Genomic DNA, 23,121 nt, shown 5'->3' on the forward strand with positions numbered 1-23,121 from the left:
CTATGTATTATTCTAAATATGCCTTGTAAATATTCAGTGTATAATTATGTCACTGCAAAAGTGTAAACATTCATTTTTTTTTTTTTTTCATCCGATTTTGCATAAGCATGAGTTCCCTTTGTAATGAGATTGTATGATGTTCTTGCTTCTGCTGCTTGTTGTGAGCATTGTTTCGGTCGGGTGCTTGGGCCCCGTTGGCATAGTTCATCTTCCTTTCGCCCTCTGTATCCGAGACATTGTCTGAATAAAAATCAAATCAAATGTAGTCATGTGCTTGTGGACGCGGGGAGTTAGCGTGTCCCGGAATTTTCTACGTCATCGTTGCCTACATAGAGGCAAAGGGAAAAAAAAATAATGCCTACGGCTGCGGAATCGCGGTCAGTGTAGAGCGGAATTGAAGAAAAAAAAAAGCATGGAAGTAAAATAGCTAGGGACACACGAGTATGTACGCATTCGTAAGCCTTGGCTTCCGTCCCTCTGAAATTGATAACTCATGCCGCATTGGTAGCGGTGCAGAATACAACGTTTTATAATGAATAAGACAGCATATAAGTGCTGATACATTACCGGTATACAGAAGGTTGCCTTATAAGGTTCTTACGTAGATCATAAATGTTTACTATTCTTGCCGGTGAGGGGCGCAGGTGTACCAAAAATCCTAAAACTCCTCTTCTGGGTGGATGTAAGAGAGTTATTGCACGATAATACTATTTTGTTCATAATGTTGTCACACCTCAGTTTTGCTTTCATCTGTGCCCCTTCCCCTTTGGCTTATCGATGTGTCGTTTCCTTGGATGTTGCAGGCGGACGACGGATAGCCCTGCTGTAGACGAGACGGCCGACGCAGCGCCGCCGTCTCACGAGCGCTTCTCCATCAACCTGGTCATCGTGAATGACGTCGTTAAGGTCGGTGGCCCGGGTATGGTGGCCTGCCACACTCGGGCGCGAGCACGCGTCGAAAAAGCGGCACTTTCGAAGTGGGATCGAGGCAAATCGCCGCGAGTGCAGTTGCGTAACATCGGGAATGCGCGGTTTCGCTTACGCCATCGTTTGTGGGTTGCTCGGGGATCCACTCGACCTGCAAGCAACGTGGCCAGGAGCAAGCGGTCTTATGGTTTACGTTCCCCTGATCTCTCCTGTTTCGGCTAGCGAGCAGTCCTAAAACAAACGGTCCATTTAGTCGGCAGTCATTAGACGGCAAATCGAAGAAAACGTGGTATGATCGACTCTATTGTCTTGAGACAGATAACTACATAACCGACAATATTCTGCCTAACCGTGTGGTAACCTAGTCAGGCTTTCAATTGGGACCGCAGTACAAGATTCATGAAATAGTTCTTTTACTTTTATTGTTCGATTGGATTAATTTGTAGCGCTGTTAGTGTTAGTAATTGTGTCGCCGTTGCGCAGTATGATGACGTGGGTAGTGGTCAACTGCCAAAAAGTGATCAGCTCTTGTCGCATGTTTTTATAACGCACAGTTATTTTTTATTTTTATTTTTTGCTCCAATTAACCTAGGTATATGTAGCATCACTGCTGATAACCTCTCGATGGCGGTTTCTTCTTTGCATTCGCGCTACAGCTTATTTTCGCGCGTAATTCTGTATAGCGGTTTCGCTTAACCTTTCAATTAGAGTTAGATGGCTGACTGAAACATGGTTAGCATTCTCACCAGAGTTTTCCCTAGAAATTAGAAGGTGTCTGAATTTGTAGGGCAGGAGGTGAGGGAGGACGTTGAGTGCGGAGAATTGGTGATATTTGTAGTCGCCATTGTAACAGAAAATCATTTGCTATGAATTAAGGCGTGCATTCCGAAAAACAAGAGGCGATGCATGCCCTCCTCTTCCTGTGGTGTGTAGGAAAATCACTTGTTCCTAACAGGCAGAAACGAATCATCTTTTCTTCAGTTAGCCGCGTTTCAGGATAATAAAAGACAGGGCATGTCGTCATGAATGGTCATATTTCTCTGGCTGCAACATGACAAATACTTGAAACAATAAAATATATTGGCACGTAAGTAACCATAATGCGATGCACGCGCATGAAGCGAGTGACATCATGCACTGAGCTAAGAGGAAAGGTAACATCACTGCTATCGATACTCTGCAATTCAGAAACTAGATGGACTTAACAAACCGTGTGCACCTCTCGCAATAAGTGTACGTTATCGGATACATGTTACGGCATTAACAGGGGCAACGCAATTTCAAAAGCTCGCTAATGTGTCGGAACGAACTTTTTTTCTATACTCCACTGTATCGACTAATGCACATTTTTATTATTCGAGACGTTTGCCATCAGACATAGTGAGAAAGTGAGCGGGAAGTAGAAGAAAGTTAGAAGAAGGAGTGTAAACAGGTCTGTCTTAAAAAATCGCATAAGTTCCCTATAAACTGATTGTCTAGCGTCCACTTTCGGTAGTCACAGTCAAGGTTTCACCGCAGGCCTACATTCCTTAAGTAGCACTGTCTCACGGACGCAGTAGCTGGGCAGATCCACAACAGATGCTTCACATCGCACAGCTCCGATGAAACACCACAATGCTGGCATTTGTCGGTCACTTGAAGGCGGTCGGCACGCCTCCGATGACGCACAGAAGGGGTCAGAGCCGCTCCTGCCCGCACCCGGAGCACAGATACCTCCTCCCCTCGAGTGAGATTACGGGGGAGAGTGTGTCATTGCATCCACATGGATATTATGTATATCGTAAGAATCCAATGTATACTCACCGGACAGGGGTATTTTTTGCAGAGCTGGTGAATGGATTGTGTAATTTGGAATGTGCGCCGAACAGCCTGGTAGCCACGCCATGCGTTAAAGAAGCGGCGCTCAGTTGCTGAGAAAGTCGTATTACCCGCGTTTGCCATCGTTAGACATTCGTTCCATAGGTGGAGCAACCTGCATGGCTGTAGGCGGAAACGCGGGAACGCCGACTTGGCGGGAAATCGCACACTGGCAGCACAGCACTACAGTAACAGCACGTGCAACAACAACAACAACAAAAATGACGATGGTAGTGATGATGATGATGAATACATTGTTGTGGTGGCCAGCCGCATTACAGTGGGTAGGCACAGGATATGTCCTGGCCTGATGACAGAGAGATTACATGAAAAGGAAAATTGCACAGAGGGAAACGAACAACGGCAAGAACAGTAACAAGGAAGGTGCTGCCACCTGCCCGCAATGCTAGAAATAGTTTTGGTTCCTTGCGTGAGCTGTGGTGGCGGCCATCTCGGAGGCCAGCTGCAGCCAACTGCAGGAGGCCTCTGGCCTTGTTATTACCGTGCTATGTCCTCAGTAGTGCAATTATTTAGCTTTACTGCTAATTATTTGCGTTTGCGCAGTAGATTTCTTACATTTTAGTTGGAAAAACGACCAAACTTATTATCACGTATAAATTTCTCGCTTCGACTATGCTATGGGCCTGGTGCGCTGCAGCTTTGGCCGAACATGTGGCGCCGTCTGGGAGGCGCCGCTGTAAAACACGGCTGTCTGGATCCGCAACCGGGGGTAGCGCCGACGCTGTGTTCCGATTTCTTTTTGGTTCCCCGTAAGAATAAAAAATAAACAGCGACTAAAACAAGGGCCTGTACTTACTTAGTCATTTCGAATCTCATCGCACCCATTGCTTTTCGTTTCGGCTGCGCATTTCCCACTTTTTTTTTTTTTTTTTTTTTTTTGTACAGTACTTGACGCTAGGTTTCTTTCAAGCATGCACGAGCGATCGCTTGTTTGTATCGAGCGCGCAACACGCGAAAAATACACACAAAAAAACGGGTCTTTTTTTTTTTTTTTACTTCTGGACCCAACTCGAGCTGTAAAAGTTGTAACTACTAAAAGTTGTTGTAACCAGCGTTGGCAGGTCTTCGGACACAGCCTGTGTTGTAGAGAGCACGGAGCCTTCCTGCCCAACGGGAGCTTTTTTTTTTTTTTTTTTTTTCTATCGACTTCCAAATGATAGTTTCCAGCTGTTCTCGGTGCTCGCTTTTGGGAAGCCTAGCCTGACGTAAAAGACGTAGAAGCACGACATGGAGAGCGAAGCACATTGCAGGAGTGCGCGCTTGCTGACTTCACACACGTTCATGGCTCCCCGCAAAGAGAAAACGTCCTTTTAAACTAACAGCTCGATCTGCTGTTGTGTTTATGGGTGTCGTAATAGGTATAAAAGAAACCGTCGGGAGGTAATCGAAAATCAAGTTGTTGTTTTTTTTGCGGTTTCCTTGGAAATCATACGAGAGCGATGTGTCGCATCGTTAACAGTGGCACCCGGCCTTGCAGATGCAACTGGCACCCGTCATATTGAGTGGGTTTGCCAACAACTACATACGAAAAAAAATTAATTACATATGTGGTGAAAAGACGCCGAAAGGGCCGAATAAAACTTACCTCAAGCTGACTTCGTAGAAGGCGGTTTTCATTTCGTTAGCGCATTTTCTGAAGATATCCGAGGGCCCTTCTGCACTGTGAAGTTCCCCGCGCACTCCACGCACGTGCTGGCTTCGTACAGTTTCTGACCGCGCACCAAGCAGTTATTCTTAAATCAAGTCTCAACATTCCCGATCACGCGAAATCCCCCGAACAGCACGCGCTGTGGAGCTTGCTCAGCTATGGCTGTTTTTCCGCGCACTGAACCGTCACCACTTATTTCGACGCATCGAGTAGAAAATAAAAACTACGGTAGAACTGCCGAGCGCCGAAAAAGCACGTGCACGCAAGGCCCGACGCCTTAGGGTACATCTCCATATACAGCCTGCTCGTCCCGTTGATTTTTTTTTTTTTTTTTTAAGAGCCTTTCTATTGACCAACGGAGCCCAGCTCTCGGCTGTCGCTTCTGGGGGGTCTAGCATGCCGCTTCCACATACACTGCCACCGAGGGGAAAAGCCAGTGCTGCTCATTGCACACTGGCTTAGTTTTTGTTTTATTTATGTCTTTACTTTCAAAGTGCCATATTGTTCGGGTTCCGAATTCCTACTTCAAAGGAAAAAAAAAAACAAACCGTAGAGCCGCCAGCAGAAGCGCTCGCGCGCCGACGATGCGCTGCGCCCAAAGCGCCGGCGGCCGTCTCCCAGACGGCATGAATGGGTAGCGGCTTTCTTCGCTTTGTTTTTGGTTTATTTTTCAACACGCACACATGGTACATGTGTCCGTTATGTACGCGTGTGACACGAGGCAGGAAATGGCCGACAAAAGTTTTCTTCTCACAAGGTTTCTGCCGAGAAGAGTAGACTTCGCGTTCACTCCGCCGCCTCTCTTCGACGAGCAGACATACCACATATGGGTGCGCCGGCGGGAGGTGGCGCTACTTGTTCCGGAGCAGTGGCGCCTCCATACCAGCGCACTAGGCCCATAGAAATTGATATTGAGTGGAAATTAATATATTGTTCCGTACATCTGTTATATGCCAAACACCCTATAGACATATGGTGTTTGGATGCAAGGGACAATAGGGTACGATAGCCAGCAAGTACCTAACGGAAGGATAGTGGGAGGCCCGGCTATCAAGCCCCAGCCTGGATGACCACCGTAGTTTCGTCAACCAGGTTAGGTTCATGGCTCGGGTCCACGGCTTCCTGGACTGAGGAGGTTGCCCACTTTGGGCAAATATTTCATGCCTGCTCTTAATAAAAGTTCTCTTTCTCCTTACATCTCTATTAGGTGGAATATTTTGCACAGTTTAGGTATTGAGCTTCCATTAAATTGGCAACATATGCTTTGTTTCTTTCGCCAGTTTATTTGAACCAGCTGAGGGCATCCTGTTGTTATTTTGCTGTTTTTGATTAGATGCAGTTCAGTGCGTTGAACTGTATGCAGGGATGAAACGTTTGAAAAGGATCCTTCCAACATTTCCGAAACTTCGCGCATAAAACTGCAAAGTACGATCTCTTTAATTTACAAGCACCTACAAAACAGTAAACAATATATTCCACCCTCGGTTGGAACGTTGAAGTAGCAGTTCAGAACTGATACTCTTCCCCGAGCTGTGATAGGAGCAAGCAGCAGCAACCTCGAGAATAGGGCACTGTACGTCAGAACATTCTTGCAGACTAGTTGGTGTATGAATATGCTGGAGGCTAAGCGCAGGAAGACAGGGGCAACAGAAACACTGTGCCCTGTTTTCAGTGTTTCTGTTGTGTCTGTCTTCCAAGCCAGACACAACAGCCTCCAGCACTGTACGTTCTGCAGCAGATGCAAACATAATCAGAATGTTTCAGAAAATGCTGGGAAAGTAATTCTGAACCTAATTTTAATGAAGGGGTGGATTTAACAGCTACATTTCCACATTCTTTTGCTCGCCCGTCCGTCACAAAGATAAAATGATCACACCTACCGGGCCATATATAAATTCAGGAACAATTAAAAAATATTTGGGCTAATGCCATATTTCTAATTTTAGGGACGTTGATTGATTGATTGATTGATTGATTGATTGATTGATTGATTGATTGATTGATTGATTGATTGATTGATTGAATGTCCTTTATTGAATGGGAAGGCTCATGGGGGATAAAGGGGAGTAGACAGAATCTTCATTGTTTAGGTCGTTAATTAATTAACGGATAAAGGAAAGTAATGGTGCTGAAAATAAAATTTTTAATATGAGTGGGGTGGAAAATAATACGAAATCTCTTTACATTTCAACGACTAGACTTCGCACGAAGTGAGTTTTCGTTCAGTTTTTTATATATTATTAAATAGTTACTGAACTCAATGCCCATTCGTGTCAGCCACACACCCACTCCTGTTACGCAATCTCGCAAGCACAAGTCTATGTGCGTCCGCATCAAAAGTTTCTTAATAGAAGGCAAAATTTGGTGTCCGAATCGTCGGCATCCAGCAAAAAAATAGCGACAAACCTTGAAATACCAAGCAGCTTGGTTGACAGTGGAGGTCTGAAGAGAGGTACAGAAAGGGCACAGTTTTAACGCCGATTTCGACCTGTAGTTGATTCCAGACAGGTGACTAATGTGACGAGATGAGCAATTCGTGTTCGCTCTCCCACTATCCCCGCGCATATTTGTCTATATAGATCTAAAAAGCAGCAGCACTTGCTTTGTTGTAAACGTCTATTCCCACGCACAGAGTAGAGGCGCTTCCAATAGGGAAGGGCGTGGCTATATTGAGATTGAAAATTTCTTATAGGGCACACTCAACTCAGAAGAAAACTTCCAGTTAAGAGGGGACATTTATAGGGGTGATCAATTAGACGGTGCCGTAAGAAATGCGAAAGCATTATTCTTCACTCTTTAAGCTATTCCGTCTTTAATCCCATTGTCTTTCACTCAGCAATCTATTATAGTTTTTTTTTTTATGTTCGGATTTAGATTCTATCCCAACTCTGAATTTATATGCCTATTCCATTTATATTCGTATTCGGCTTTTTTAGTCATCTTTGCCGAAACAGACTTTGCCATTTTTGTTTTTGCTGAGTCATTCTTAGCCTGGCTTTCCCTCCACCCCTGCAAAGAGATACAAGAGAATCCCCTTAAATATCACCTTCCAGGATACAGGCAGGTAGAAATTTAATTCATGAGGACGTCGAAGCCATGAAGTTTGCGCCTTCATGGCACTCATCATACTACAACGTTAAAAGTGTTTTTCACTTGTAACTAATTGTGCAGCAAAGATCGCTTGCACGTGGATACGTTCCCTTTTATATTGCTACTGCCTGTACTCTCTGGATGCTTGGCAAATAGTCGGTAAACAGAAAATAAGCAGTAGAAGATGGCAATCTCCACACGTACGGTACAAGCAAGGATGAAGAGGAATAAATTTTTAATTCTTGTTAAGGTGGATGCTATACGCCCGGTTACTCAATTATTGCGAGAACTTTCAGTGTGCTTCCACAAAAACTGTGCGATGGAACACTCAATCAGAAATAAACAATGAAACAAGAAAAAAAGGAAGGCAACCCCTGGAGTAAAAATAAAATATGCAAGAAGCTCGAACGGACTTCACAGCCATAGAGACTAGTTCAGAAAATGTTCTATGCATAGCTCGTCCAGCCTCTATAAACAAAACTAAAGAACTCAGTTCTCTAAACCGATGCTTTCGGATATTCGCGTTCTTTCAACAGTCCGATGTACAACTGCTGTTAATATTTCATGCAAAGATGCTGTGTCAAAAAAATAAAAAAAGCGCACTGAATTTTGTTTCCATACCGTGTTGCAATTAGCTCAAACAAAGTTAGGCTTTGGGTGTAGGGCGCGCATGCAAAAACAGCGATTTACATTTTTGTTTGCTTGGTTTGCTGTTGCTTGGTTCGGTTTGGTTTGTAGGGTTTAACGTCCCAAAGCGACTCAGGCTATGAGACTCGTCGTAGTGGAGGACTCCGGAAATTTTCAACCGCCTAGGGTTCTTTATCGTGCACTGACATCGCACAGAACACGCACGCCATTCGCATCCATCGAAACGCAGCCGCCGGCGGTCAGTTTCAAACCCGGGTACGGTACAGTGGTCGGGCGTCTTAACAACATACGCCACTGCGGTTGTACGTTAATGCTGTTGTCCTGCATAAGCGTTAAGCAATGGATATAGCCAACTCTCTGAATTTTTTGTTGTTCCCTGAGACCGTTGCCGTTTTGTTCCCGCATCGAAGGTGACGGACTGGCGGCGCGAGAAGAATGAGACCGCCAAGACAAGTTTTAGCCGACTATAACTTATGGTTTATGAGGTTTCACGTCTCAGAGCTACTAAGGCTATGAGAGACGCCGCATTGGTTGGCTCTGAAAATTTCGACCATCTGGAGTTCTTTAAGATGCACTGACATCGCACAGCACGCAGGCGCCTTGATTTTTGCCTCCATCTAAAAGCGGCCGCCGCAGCCGAGTTTCGATCCCCTGTCCTTGGGTTCAGGAGTCGAGTGCCTTAAATACTGAGCCACCTCGGTAGGGTGGCTATAACTTTACTGCTGGTCGTGTCCCTGTAGCAGTTCAATTTTATGTTGCCCGTTGTCGAGGAATAAGCACCCACTCCATTTTAACCGGTGACATTTCTTCTTGCTCCCTCCAGGAGGAACCAGAGGAGTCGGAAGATGCTGTGCCACCGCCGGTTCCCAAGCGGCCTCCGCCCAGCCTGCCGCGCTCCTCTTCCACCGGTTCCGTGACCTCGGCGCGCGAGTATCCGGTCAGTCCGCCGCCCAGGAGGCGGTACCTGAGCCCCGAGCGAAGGCGCCGGGCGCTGATGCTGAACGGCAATGCCGCAAACGGCGGCGCCCCTGCCCACATCCCGGACTCTCCAGACAACCGTCTGAACCGCCCCCTCCGGCGTCCCTTCACGGAGCTGCCGCTTCCACTCGACCATAGGCCCATGATGCAAAACCTGCAAATCCAGCCTTTGGACAAAGCGGACGCGATCGCCACGTCTCAGGGCGACACTTCTTCCAAAACGCTTCTTAGAACGGAAAGTCAGACTTATGCCGACAGCGAGCGAAGCTCCGCAAGCCAACACGATCATGTTGATGGCTTTGGGAAGGATGATGTCTTCCGGAGACATGCGCCTTCTGGCGGAGAACTCGAACCCTTCTGCTCACCTGCAGCACAAACGCAAGTGCCGAAAGAGTTTGCTGGTTTGTCGAGCCCCATGGAAGTGTCGCGGGCGCTCGTGAGGACAGGAAGCCATTCATTCGACAACCACAACTCAGTGTCTCCTGACGCCGACATTAAAAAGCAGGACGGGGTTTTGGCGAAAGACGGCAGTCTCCGACGGCAAGTTCCGTCTCCTATCTGCTCCAGGACCTTCTTCTATTCTTCTTTGAAGTCATGCGCTGTGGAAAATAATGAAGCAAGCCAGACGAATACAGATGGTGCTGTACGGGAGCCACTGGGAACAGCGACGAGGGCAGACTCTTCAAGTCCTTCCTACAACCACTGCAGAGGCACTACTGATGGGGAGGTCGGTACTCATAACAAGTTTGGTAGCTGTAACTTTGGTGTCCTCGCACATAACGGTCGGCCAGGTTCAGAAGACAGCAACGCCGTCCGGGTGGTGAGCGGTCGCTACTTACCCAATGGAACCATTCAGGAGAAAGACAACACTCGGCTCACCGTAACATTCCGAACTTTGCCAGAAACGGGAAGCTTCAGGCGTAAGTCTGAATCTCGTAATTCCATTCATGTGGACTTTAACGTCCGCGATGGCCTCCCTTGGAATGGGAGGGCGCAGGGTTCTGTAGGGAGCAATGGCGACACAGGTGAGAACGGTCACAGCATAGGGTCGACGACTAGTTTGTGTCGCAGCCGCAGTCTCCGAAGCCATCGGAATCCCGAGCTGTCGGACGGCCACAGTGTAGCTGCGTCCAGGACGACGGATGACTTCTCCCCTCCGCCGCTTCCGCCGCGGAAGGCCAAGGAGGAGTCCAGACGGCAGGCAGAGGAGAACGCCTCTCCCACGCCCAAGAGGGTCACCTTTCAGCCCCTGCCTACAACCCACGAGAATTCAGAACAAAACAGCAAAGACAGGACGACCGTCGCGGAGGAATCACACACTGCCGACGACTGTCCAGAAGACGGCTTCTTCACACGCCCACCACCAAAGGCGCAATCGCCCGTAGTTAGCAAAGGCCGAGCAGCATCGCCCGCGTGTCACAGAGCAATGAATGGCTCTCATTCTCCCGTCGGGAAGATCCGAGAGCCGTCACCCCAGTGCCAACGAAGGCTAAACGGATGCGCCAAGGCGCCAGCCGCCGCCAAAACCAACAGCGTTCAGAGCAGGACAGGGACGAGAGACTGCGCGAGAACGCAGGGACACGCGACGAAAGATGTCAAGGCAACCTCTGTGACGAAAAAGACGTTTGAACCGCCGTCGGCTGCGAGTGACGTCTCTACGGATTGCTACAATGTCTACAACGTCCGCACGGGCAAGATCTCTTCCACGGTGACCAAGCCCAACGCGCTTGGTCGGTCGACGGCCCGATTGCCCTTGGAGAGCGTCCAGTGTGCTAACGGAACAGCGGGTTCCCGGAAAGAGGGCCAGCTGACAAAACTGAGGAACATGTCCCCGACCAGGGAGGCAGAGAAGCTCATTGGCAAAATCATTTCTAGGTGAGTAAGTGCGCCTGCCTGAAATAGTGGACGGGCATCGCTCTCTAGCGTTTATTGCTGAAATATCAAAATCGATTTCTCCAGTACAGGGGCCAAGAAATATATTGCTGATAGTATCGGTGGTCTATATTGCAACATCATCCTGTTCTACCCGCGACACAGTGTATGGACGTGCTAGGAATGTAACAAATGCAGAATTTTGCCTGAACAGTTGTTTCTACTGCCACTAATCTGTGTTGTAATTCTTTGACAATCGAAACACACTCCGACGTAGGACTTCTGTCGGAGATTCTATTGCACATTGACTCAGGCCAAGCTGTGTCGGTTTTCTCGCAAATGTGAGAAGGGGGGAAAAGAACACTAGGCGCCGCTTTTTGCACGTGCTCTCATCGATGAAAACCACTATAGCCTATTGTCGCCTGTGTACAGTTTTGCTGTGGTGAAGCAATGCTACATCGAAGCACACTATAAAATACGCTCAGTTTTCGCATTCCCAAGAAATGAAAAAGTGAAAACGACTGCTCTACTATGAGCCGAATTATTTGGCAATGCTATCCAAAGTGCCTGCCCATGGACCCTGCTCCGTTTGGCTGCGTCTCAGCTAGACGCAGGTTTTGCCGTCTCCACCGAGTGTCTGTTGCTGATTAAGCTTGCGTCAAAAATCTGCATTCCACTTACTTAGTGCGTTACTTGAACCGCAATCAATCCTATACCAAATGTAGATAAGCACTTAACGTATATGGCCAGCAGAACATACCTCTACCACTGTCTTACTGGTATAACCCTCGTACTCCGAGCCAGATTCCCCAGAACTGCATGACACATTCATACTGGTAGACCAGGGCTAGGCTGTAGCTAGAAACTCAAAATCATCCTCCCCTGCACATATCGATGCAGTCACACACTACTCCGGAACATTTCTGAACACTATAAGGAGCAACTAAATTTTTTGATCACTACATGTTGATTGGAGCGAACCTTCCCCCGGTATGGCATTCCTCTACCATTGTCATAATCTCAAAACTTGACAAGCCGCATGCATTGAAAAACCCTCGTCTCATCTCTCACTTCCTTTGCGGGTTAAACGATGGAACGGATGGCGTCGGACCATTTTCAGCATAATCTAAAAACCACACTTCCCACATAACCAGACTGGCTTTCGCTCTTATGTATTTGCACAATATATATTTCTGCTTGTTCACCGTACCTTCCTCTCCCCGCCCTCTTCCCAAGTCCATGCCCTGGTCACAGCGGATCTTGGAAAAGCATTTGATAATATCTCCAACGACCATATACTTCTCTGTATTCAAGAAACTAAGTGTGCTTCCAATCCCACAAGTACACACAAGCCTCCTCAAAGATCGCACTGCATGTTTCCATATAGAAGGAGAGAACTTCCTTCCCTTTGATCCCCGTGGCAGTGGCACTCCTCAAGATGTTGTTCTTACTCCCACCCTTTTTAATCTTGATATGGCGCATCCCCCCTAAAGCCCCTTCCGCGCTAACCCCAAAAAACTCCACACCTGTCTCGCATAATTTATGCTGACGACCTCGCACACTGGTGCTCGCAATGCTTCCCAGTGGAGGCTGACGCCACACTTCAACAAGACCTCGATATTATGGATGACTTCTGCAGGCCTCCAGCCAGCACCTGAAAAGTCAAAGCTCCTCCTTTTATTACGTATCCACTATCACCGATCGATCAATCAATCACACACCATTTCATTTAGCACACCATCCTATCCCACAGGTTTCTTCGTCCAAAATTATAGCCATTCATATTCTTCAAAGGACCCGCCAATTCAATGTTAATTCGACAATCAGCGACACGTGTCACTCAAACCACATGGTACGGCAGTTTGTTAAACGCCAAGTCGGATTGAAAAAAAAAAAAAAAAGTTATCACGCGCCTGGCACTAAGCAGAATTATAAAATACGCTTTCTGTATGTTGAATTCACACAGCATCAAATTAGAAACGCTTCGTCAGCTATGAACATCCTCATAAAGCATCCCTTAACCTCCCTGTTCATACTTCGGACAAGACGCTCTACGACACAGGCCTCTTTGCTTCCTGTCCACATTACTCATTCTCGGCAGAGACACGCAGCTGGCTCGACTGTCCTTCACTGTTCTAGGTCGATGGCTTCTGGAGAAAGCAAACCTGTCTCCTGTCAACTTACATATCAAATAATCATCTTCACCCCTTCCCACCAACATACGATTCGTCTCTCTACCCTGTCATATGGCCTTGATATGAGTAATGGTCGAAGAGAAGCTCAGACAGCCCACCACAGCTCTCGGTTATCCACGCAGACATTAGCATACATCGACACCATTATTCATTATTACAGCGCAAAGACGGACGGGACAAGAGGAGGACACAACAGCGCTGACTGTCAACTAAATTTTATTCGAGACCAGTAGGTTTTTATACCGCCTGGCGATCAGAAACGGAAAAAAAAGCAGGAAAACATGCTAGAATATCAACAGGAATGTGCAAGGGTACAAGGATGAAGATTGGCCGCAATCTTCATCCTTGTACCCTTGCACATTCCTGTTGATATTCTAGCATGTTTTCCTGCTTTTTTTTTTTCCGTTTCTGATCGCCAGGCGGTATAAAAACCTACTGGTCTCGAATAAAATTTAGTTGACAGTCAGCGCTGTTGTGTCCTCCTCCTGTCCCGTCCGTCTTTGCGCTGTAATAATGAATGTATGCAACCAACTTGCCCAAAATGTTGTATTATGACACCATTATATCGGACACAAGGTCGGCGGCATATATCTAATCTCCATACCTATGAAGGGAGACCCTTTCTCCCATACATGTGACCAACACAACAACCATCCCCCATCGCTACTCTAGAGGCCTATCATTCATACTATCATGCCCTTCTCCGAGCTTTCTCGCACTCATCGTACACAGTTTACACCGAATCCATGCTGGCTATTCACTTGCTCCGGTGCCGGATACTTTTCAGCGCCTACATCGCCTTGACTTCACCCCCTTCCTGGAATTCCTGGCTGTCGTCGGCGCAATCGGAAGACCAGTTGGCTTGGTCAACCAGGCTCAGGATATGTTGAACGCTTAACCTACGTTCGCAAACAGTCTCGTTCTTTTGCGCACGGGGGTGTTAGATTGGTCAAAGAGATTCAGCTCCCTTCAATCCAAAGGAAGGCACAAGCTCTGGACTCTGCTCATTTTTTTTTATAATGAAATGACTGGAAATCTGTTTTTGTTCCATAATGTTGCTTATTAATCTCAGCAATATTGAGCTCGAGTTAACGGCAATCGCGAAGTAGTTAGATATGTCGATAATTCGACATATAAGAATGACTATATATAATTTTTGTGCGTAGCCCGGATGCACGAATACATTCAACGTTAATGACGCTCTCTTTGCGACGCGACATGCGAACCACCTGCACGCTAGCAACACAACGTTTTGCCTACTCTACATCGTAGTCGTGGCGAATGGCGCTTTGGAGCTAGGAGGAGGTCCGCCACGAGGCGTCAGTAAGGCTGGCCTAACCACACGACTGCGATAAGGCCTCGAAAATGAGCACAGAAGACCAAAGGCCACTTTCGACTACGTCGCATGCTCACCTGTGCACGGAATTTAACAGCTGGAGCGCTACGAGCAGGTACCCAAGGTCGCTCAGCTGACCCGTCTCAGTGTTTGTAAAGAAACTGAAGAGCGCCTATCGATATATCTCAATTTTTGCTAAGAGCAAATTCGCTAATCGCGGATATTACTGATATACTACTATTGCTCAGGATTTTCAGTGGACAGCTCTGACTGTTAGATAAAAACAATAATTAGATATATCCCACTCAGCTATCTATATCTGGTATCGACTTTAAGAGTCGTGTATAAAACTTATTTGCAAGTCCCTCACTTGAAATTAGGCTGAATGTTCTCAGTGCCGGCAAAATGAGTGAACTGCGTCACATGGTCTACATTTAGTTCACTCTTGCAGGTGCAAGTCGAGTGCGGTGCTCAATGGCAAGGACAAAAAGCCCGCCTCGTCCCCGACCCCAGCATCCAGCGACGCCGCCAACGCTCAGCCCCAGCCTCAGCTACTCAAACTCACCGCCAGACAGCAGCAGCGGCATAGCCGGTGCACCAAGTGCGCTCTGGCCCAGGCCAAGTGACGTTAGTGGAGACGAATTTATGACGTCACGTACCTGAAGTCAGCTCTTCCTCTAAACGCCCCACTCTCCTCTCCTGCACCGACCGCCCCAAGGCAGTTTGCCAAGTGGGCAACCTCCAACCGAGGAAAACAACGCGGGCACACGAAATGGGACCCCGAGCGCGCGCTTTGACTGTATACGCTAGTTTGACGGAGCCCAGGTATGCCGCTGGTACCGGGCGGGTTCGGACAAGAAAGTACGAGCCTACGTGTGCTGTCCGCCTAGAGTGTGCATATTAGTCCTGTAATTAAAAATTCCCTAACAATTAACAATTTAGCGCTATCAAACTTCTTGTGATGTATTTTTTTTTTTTCGACTCTATTTATGTGCCGGCAGTGTGAGAGCGCCGGCTTATGGAAAGTCGGGGAGGAATGTCCGCTATGCCCTTTCCTGCCGCGAGCGCTCGCTTGCAAGTCGTCGCTTTCAGATTCTCGAACATTCGTGTGGTATGCCGCGCAGCTGAAAAGAATGGCGAAAACATGGCATGAACACGAGATATGGCAAGGCGATGGTCGAAAGAAAACTTGAGCTCCCTTCTGTGACATGTCACCGCTAAAACGCTGACGAAGGGCGAAGAATGATTCACTTGCATAAAGGGAGGGATGACAGGGTCTAATGTACTGTAAAAAGTACATCGCTATGCGTGGACAGTTGGGCTAGTTGGTTCTGTATAACATTATGAAACATCATACCAGGGCATTCTGTGCGCCCTAGCTGTCCCCAGCACTGGTTAGGAGAAACAAATGCTGAGAGTTCGGGTTCTTACCACGGGCTCACCAGTGATAGGCGCACCTTTAATAATGCAGTAACATTAGAAGCTTTATCACGGGAAGTGATTATAGTCAAACTTCGATGGTTGGTCAATACAGTGCTAACGTCACAGAGTCAGGAGGCGTGACCAAGCGCTGATTTGTCGACAGAATGCGACATCATCACTGCGGCAACATTACAAGCATCATCATGGAAAAAGGTAACGACCGATTCAGCCTGCTTAGGCCAAATGCGAATACGATGAGCTAGCACTTCAGTTTCGAGTCCTACATGCTCTTTGGCACATGGTTGTAATGTAGAACATTATGTGAAAGACCGCCGAACAGATATATATAAAGCCCCGATTTAAAAAAAAAGCCATACGAATGCTGTTGCTTGGCCTAGGAGTAGGGTGCCTGAGTAGGGTGCGGGTTTTAGCGTTAGCGTACTAAAATTTCGAGGACTGAGCTCCGCCTTTTAAGAGATAACACTAACTCGACAGCTTTAATGGCTCCGGCTAGTGGCTTTCCTTGCGACTGCACTTGATTACTTGCTTGGTCACTAATCTTTAATGTGTGTTATCCCCTATTTACTCATCAGCATGCAGTCTTAAGCTACCGCATTATATGCGAGTCCATTCGACGTATATTAATATAAAGCCCCGCTTAATTAAGCCGTACGAGCGTACCAGCGCGGCTTAGAGGTAGCGTGTCTGACTCGGGATCCAGGTGTCCTGGGTTCGATTCCGATCTCTCCATTGCAACGCAAAGAAGCAGACTGCATGTGTCGGCAACTCGGCGATGCTACGTGGTCTCATGACATCACGAAACCCGCCTACCAACCAGTGCCTTGCCATCTCACCTGCCAACTATAATCTGCCAGAAGCAAGCTCGTAATTTTTGCTCGCTATTCCATGTACTCACCTATGGGGATGAAACGTGGAGGCTAACCAAGGGAGTTCTACTTAAGTTGAGGACAACCCAGAGGGCTATGGAACGAAAAATGGTAGGGGTAACATTAAGAGATAGAAAGCGCGCAGAGTGGGTCAGAGAAATAACTCAGGTTACCGACATTCTAGTGGAAATTAAGAAGAAATGGGCATGGGCAGGACATGTAGTGCGAAGAGAGGATAACCGATGATCGCTTAGGGTAACAAACTGGATTCCAAGGGACGGAAAGCGTAGCAGGGGGCGGCAAAAAGTTAGGTGGGCGGATGAGGTTAAGAAGTTCGCAGGGGTCAAGTGGATGCAGCTAGCACAGAGCCGGGTTAAGTGGAGAAATATGGGAGAGGCCTTCGCCTTGCAGTGGGTATAGTCAGGATGATGATGATGATGATGATGATGATGATGATGATGATGATGATGATGATTCCGCCAGCTCCGGGTTTTCTGCAGAACCCGGTGAGGTTAATCATAAAATTATCCGACTGGTGGAGGCAGTGGTTACAGGGTCACGTGGCTTTGCCGAGTGCTGTTTGGTCGACGGGGCGTGTGTCGTCATGAGACTACGTGATGATTGAAAATTTAGGGGAATCCCCAAGGCGGTGTATATTTGTAATAAGGGAGTAATTACTCACTGAGCTTCCCTTTGTAGCCGTATGGCGGCGCTTAGGTGGGATGTCAATGATTAATTACTCGCAGACTACGTGATGAGGCCGACTTTACAGATAAGCTGGCGGATGACAGCTGGGACATTTGCTGGTCACGTGATATGACCGAGAGTGGTGACGGGCACAACGGCAGTTGGGAGCCCCACTTGATTTTGTTCAGACGTGTCTAACAGCTTCGCGTATCAGGTTGGAATAAAGCCAGAATCGACGCCGCATGTGGAAGCTGTCCTGGAAAATCTCCGCCAGCGGAGAGGGCGACAACGGAAGTATGCATCTCAGACGGAGTATCGGCGGCTGTGCAGGCTCAGTGTGTGTGCAGAGCAGTAATGGCAGAGGAGAAGCATGGCTTCTCAGACTTTCTCCACACTTCATGTTTAAGTGCCGTCTAAATCTTCTGATTCTTTTCTATTCTACAAAAAGTAGAAACCATAATAATCGACAGTTATATCGTAAGTGATCCGTAAATTCCGAATTCTTAATGCCTAATTAGTAACCAAATGGGTAAGTGTGTAGAAGCGGTGACGCTCTGTACTTTTTATTCAGAGTAGCACTAATTACGCTAATCGCAATTCATATCACTCACGCTAGCGCACTTCTGCTGCGCCGCGGCGGTTGTGTGCAATGTAGGGCGATGATGCTTAACAACTCTGCACCTGTGTCATGAATTTACATGTACACGTGCAGTGGTAGCGTGGACACTCCACAAAAAAAAAAATAATAAAAAGCAATAAGAACAAATTCTTCAGCTGGCTTTAAAATGTGGTAACAGGGTCTCTCAGAGCTTTATTTTGCATAAAGGGCAAATAGTGCCATTTTCACCATACCCACAAATTCTGGACAAACGTCTTTTTTTTTTCTTTTTTTTTTTTAAGAAAGCCTTTCATGAAAGCAATCCTTTTCAGATACCGTAGCAGATGAGATTATGGCACAGGAGCGGGTTAAAAGGTAGTATATGAAAGTGGCCTTCAGTGAGTATGGTCAGGTTGGACTTTCAAAATTGCGTTTCATTGATTTTCCAAGACAATTGTAACCACTCTTTGCGAGTATATGAAAACTTCAAAAGCGAAATTTAGCTACGAGTCGGAAGATTCGACCTTTCGCTTCAATATATCAGTAACAGTGTTTTCCAATATTCCTAAAAGGCGTATGAATTAGTGTCAAAAATCACGCCCTATTTGTTTTATATGAAACTCATAGCTAATCGGTGCACGCTCATTTACATGCAAGAGTTTGCTATGCATCGCAGGATTGGACCGTTCCCATCAATGGCCCCTAATCGTATCTTACTATATGCCACAGTTCTTTGTCAACTAAATGTGGTGCCCATGCAAGCTGGACTCGTTTTCAGTGATCTAACCGAAGCCGCCCATAAAATTAATTAATTAATTAATGTGAGTGAAGGAAGGAGGGAGGGAGGGTGCTGGTTATCCATGGTTAGCCATTTGACACGTGCAGGGCCACGCCTACCGAAGTGAGGGGGCTACTGTTTATTCCCATTGCAAAGTTACACCAGATAAAGCCACGGCCGCACTCACGCGGCGGAGGCAGCGCGCGCTTTCGCCGCCTCTCGAATACGGCCATGATAAAGCAGGATGAAATAAAACGATACCGTTTCCCACAAAGCCAACCGACGTGTCACGTCTGTTATATATACAAGCGCGCTGCCCTCCCGTCATGAGGCGCGTCATTACTGAATGATAAGTGCAAAGAAGAGCGCGCTCTTCAAAACGCATTACGAAAGAGGAGGCGCTACTGTCGACAACTGGGCTTCACGATATGAGCGAATGTCTGGCTGCGACCCACATTAGGAGTGACCGTAAATGGATGCAGGTACCGGTATATCGCAGACCTAAGACCAGCAGCCGTCGCAGCCGATTTCATTGGCGTCTGTCACGGTGCTCTTGTGATTTTAGTCGTCACCTCACACTCTTAATTGCCTGTCGGAATAATTACTTCGTGAAGTCTGATCTCGTTCCATTCAGTTGCCGAAGAGAACTAATTGAGACAGAGAAGCGGAAGAAATGAATTGCACAAGCAGGTGGTTGAGCGAATGTCGTCATGGTCGAGTACATGCAGCGACAACAAAACGTTTTTATCGTAATGAAAAAAAAAAAAAAAAAAAACACGGAAAAGACAGGACAGAAGTAAGGAGACAACACAGGGTGGTATTGTGTTGTCTCATTGCTTCTGTCCCGTCTTTTCTGCGATTTCGTTCCTCATGATGTCCGTCCAACTGACCTATACAGCACGATCTATTAAAAAGCAACAAAAGAAAACATACGTCATTGTCCATTATCCACGCGTCCGCTGTTTTGGAATAACTGGATGATAGAAATGGAAAAGATGCATGTAAGGGTAAGGCAGCACATGAGACTCAAACGACGAAATTATGCTATACATCAAGACAGACACATGATTGATTATGCTCTTTTAAATGGAGGAAGGTAATGCTTACGGTGTATGCTCGTTACAATAACTGATTACTTGAATTAAACTACATTTCCTTCATATTTTGTAACTCAATGGCTACTTTTTCAAGGTGTAAAGTTCTCGTTAATTCGGTGATCGTTTCAGTTAATTGTTTTTATAACATAGGTAAACGGAAGTTGACAACCTCGTAAGGCCAACCTCACCCTCACGAAATGGGGTAAGGTAGAGGCGAGATCGTCCCTCACCTTTTTTTTAATTCTTATTTACTTATTTTTCGAGTGAGGTCAGCAAATCAGGCCTGAGGTCACCTTTCGGTAAGGTCAGTTTGTAAGGTCGGGCATGTTCGGAGTTAATGCGGCTGGCTCCGGTGAGCGTTCCTTCTGAATCGGATTTCAAGTGCGGCGCCACCGTGCGCAGAGACGATTGCTTTTGTCACTGTCGTCTCAGGTTACATTCAACTAAAGACCGGATGCCGTGGCACATAACTAGCTTTGAAAGGTTCCACCGTAATGCTCTTTCACTCCACGCTCCTCGCTGATCTTCGAAGGAATCCTGTTACCTCACATATGCGATCATTCTTTGCATATTAGTCGTCATTGTTTATTTCTGTCCTTTTCTCGTATGTCATTAGGTAGATTAGCAAGGTGCTTCGTTGTTTTGCTGAAGATCGGCCATACCCTTACATAGTTAGCCACATTTTCTCTTCTCAGATTACTGTGCAGTTAACAAAACACGTTACTGGGCTAGTTGGTAAAGCATGGTTTTTTAACAAGTTATTCAGCGCTATAGATAAATGGCGCGCTGGTCCTGCATATTGCTTCTTGTGCGCTCGTCATTTATATAGCGCTGAATAACTTGTTAAGAAACCATTACTGTGCAGCCTCGGATCAAAATGAACTGCTGAAAAACAGGGGCTACGATGAGGCATATTACAAGTTTCACTAATTATAATAGTTTAGTGCATACTAAATCAAGGGCGAGTGCCGACTTTGCAGGAAGCCAGCCGATCGCCGCAGAGATGCCTTGATATCCTGATGTATCTTAATCAGAGTCTTTAGCGCTGCATTAGGAGAGCAAGCTTTGTATCTGTGTCTGCTCCACCTCTAGCCTAATGGCACCAAATGTAACAAAAGTAAGAATGCACAAGTTCCAGCAAAATTAACCATCTCTCTCTCTCTTTCCCTGCTTTTACTCTCGTCAAAGCGCCCGGTTTCAGTCCCGACGAGCCACGAAATTGCAGCTGGAATTCACTTTCCTTGGAAGGGTAAGACATGTCGCTTAGTCTGGCTTTATTCACCCATTAAAAACATGTCGGAAAATTTAAAAAAAAAGAAACAAAACTGTAAAATGTCATTTTTCGCACCACTGAACTATATCGTGGCTGCTTTTTTTTTGGACGCTTAATGCCGTTATCATTTTCGCGTAACAGCCCAACAACAGCTGTATAACGGTCACTGTGTGCAAAAACACTTTATTGTCCTACTTTCGGTAATCATTTCTCTAAGAGGAGCAAAGCCTAGATTATATAACACCGCATAAATCACCATCGGTGATGGGGAGACGGCGCAATAATAATAATAAAAAAAAAAACGAATCTGAGCCAAGGCAGCTGTTGACGCAACGGTTCTAGTTTACGCGCATGAATCTGTTTCGAATCGCAGACTTTCCGCTTTCAGCTCCGCGAGGAGAAGAAACAGATTTCCCGAGATTACGCAAGCCGACGAGCGAGTGCTCTAAGCATATTCGTCCAACTCACTTCGCCGCTGGTGGCACGTCGCGAACGCAATACCAGCGACGGTACAGGTGTAGGCGGAACCTGAACGTCGGGCGTTCGGTTTCGCACGTTCGCGCCACTGCTGAAAGGCGATATTCGAGCTCTGACTCGGTGAACAGCTCTGCTCTTTATCCACCTGTTTCGTTCTTTCCTTGCGGCGAAGGACAGTTGAGAGGATAAGCTAATGTTATCAGCCCGACCCTTTACCGCCCGTGCTTATATATATTCATCGGCGAAACGTACGCAGATGTCACCCCCCCCCCCCCCCCCCCCCCCCTCTCCTAGCGACAGCTTCCACCGCCATGTCCACCGCGCACCGAGTGCACGCAAAAGTCCAGAGACCAATATGGCGACGTCTGGCCAGCCCTCATTGAAAAGGTCGCAGTCAATAGGATCAATATGCGCAATGGGCTCCAGGCTTGTGAATACCACTCACAGATATGTGTGCTTGGCATGCTCGCACAAACATGGCGCTTATTGACAAAGTGACATTAGCCCGTTCTCGTCCTTGTTTTCGTTCAGCTAGAGATTACGAGCGATATCTGGTCTGAGCTACCGCTGGCAAGTACCATTCTCTTGGGATCAGTCTATTTGTGCAGGAAAAAAACCTCTCCGTCCTGATGACGTGTAACCGGTGCGCGAATAGGGTGCAGACTACCTTGCGCGCGTCGGTGGGCGGCGACGGCATCAGTGCCTTCTTTTAATCATTTAAGCGCTTTGGCGAGCTGCTGTCGCGACAGGCACGGCACCCAGGAATCGAATTAATAATAACTGAGTTCTCAGTGCCTACGGCACCAGCAGCGCTAACTCGGTGTCGCAAACAACCTCGGTTCTATGGCCGCAACAGCATTATTATTTCTCAAGCTATAGAAAGGTTCTTCTACTGAAAATGTCTGCTATTGTTCAGGCATAACGGTTCTTCTTTGAGTCCCTTCATAGCCATTATGCCGTTCATTGGGTGGCGAAAAGTGCCTGCACTCTGGAAGTATACAGCAATGATGGTGAGACATAGCTGTAACGAAACAAGCTCAAATCAATGACGACGCAGCTAAAAGAAGGAAGCAAAAACTGCTCTTCCTGCCGGCTTCCTTTGCATGAGTCCTTGTGAATTTGCACAATTTTTGTCATATTTTCTATCAATGATGTCTCAAAAAAAGTATGCGAAATCGCGGTGGCTTTACCGAATACGGCGCCAAATCAGATTAGTCACCCTCACCATGCGGAGACGGTGTATTTCCTGTCCCCTTTTAGTGTGCAGATTGTCGAGAAGAAAATCTGCGTGTGTTTTCCAAGGCCAATTCGATTTGTCTGCCGAACAATG

The 23,121-nt window shown here is 46.9% G+C and overlaps 3 protein-coding genes across 9 annotated transcripts in view; 2 read left to right on the forward strand and 1 right to left on the reverse strand.

Moving 5' to 3' along the window:
* Positions 1-15,511, forward strand: part of LOC146198157 (uncharacterized) — a 76,443-nt gene extending 60,932 nt beyond the window's left edge. The window contains exons 3-5 of the mRNA XM_084593495.1: positions 804-906; positions 9,015-11,044; positions 15,024-15,511. Of these exons, the coding sequence (XP_084449621.1) occupies positions 804-906; positions 9,015-11,044; positions 15,024-15,198 (2,308 nt within the window). The 3' untranslated portion in view covers positions 15,199-15,511. The remainder of the gene's footprint in view (positions 1-803; positions 907-9,014; positions 11,045-15,023) is intronic.
* The window catches only part of LOC146198156 (uncharacterized), a 251,384-nt gene that overhangs the window by 148,767 nt on the left and 79,496 nt on the right, over positions 1-23,121 (reverse strand). For 2 of the 7 annotated variants that reach the window (XR_014704956.1, XM_084593503.1), the window contains exon 1: positions 2,731-2,869. The exons of 1 other annotated variant lie outside the window; for it this stretch is intronic. Coding sequence is in view for 1 of the 6 variants with exons in the window: in XM_084593498.1 (XP_084449624.1) it covers positions 2,731-2,907; positions 19,878-19,889 (189 nt within the window). In the remaining 5 variants the exon portion in view is untranslated. Of the gene's footprint in view, positions 1-2,730; positions 2,908-19,877; positions 19,971-23,121 lie in introns of those variants that run through there. 4 more of the 7 variants (XR_014704954.1, XR_014704955.1, XM_084593498.1 and 1 more) reach the window with 3 other exon arrangements.
* Positions 20,112-23,121, forward strand: part of LOC146198158 (replication factor C subunit 4) — a 122,731-nt gene continuing 119,721 nt past the window's right edge. Inside the window, exons 1-2 of the mRNA XM_084593507.1 lie at positions 20,112-20,243; positions 21,230-21,290. Coding sequence (XP_084449633.1) covers positions 20,239-20,243; positions 21,230-21,290 — 66 coding nt within the window. The 5' untranslated portion in view covers positions 20,112-20,238. The remainder of the gene's footprint in view (positions 20,244-21,229; positions 21,291-23,121) is intronic.

The sequence above is a fragment of the Amblyomma maculatum genome, chromosome 2, assembly GCF_055883805.1.
Source record: "Amblyomma maculatum isolate TAMU_Amacu chromosome 2, ASM5588380v1, whole genome shotgun sequence".
Classification (NCBI taxonomy): domain Eukaryota; kingdom Metazoa; phylum Arthropoda; class Arachnida; order Ixodida; family Ixodidae; genus Amblyomma; species Amblyomma maculatum.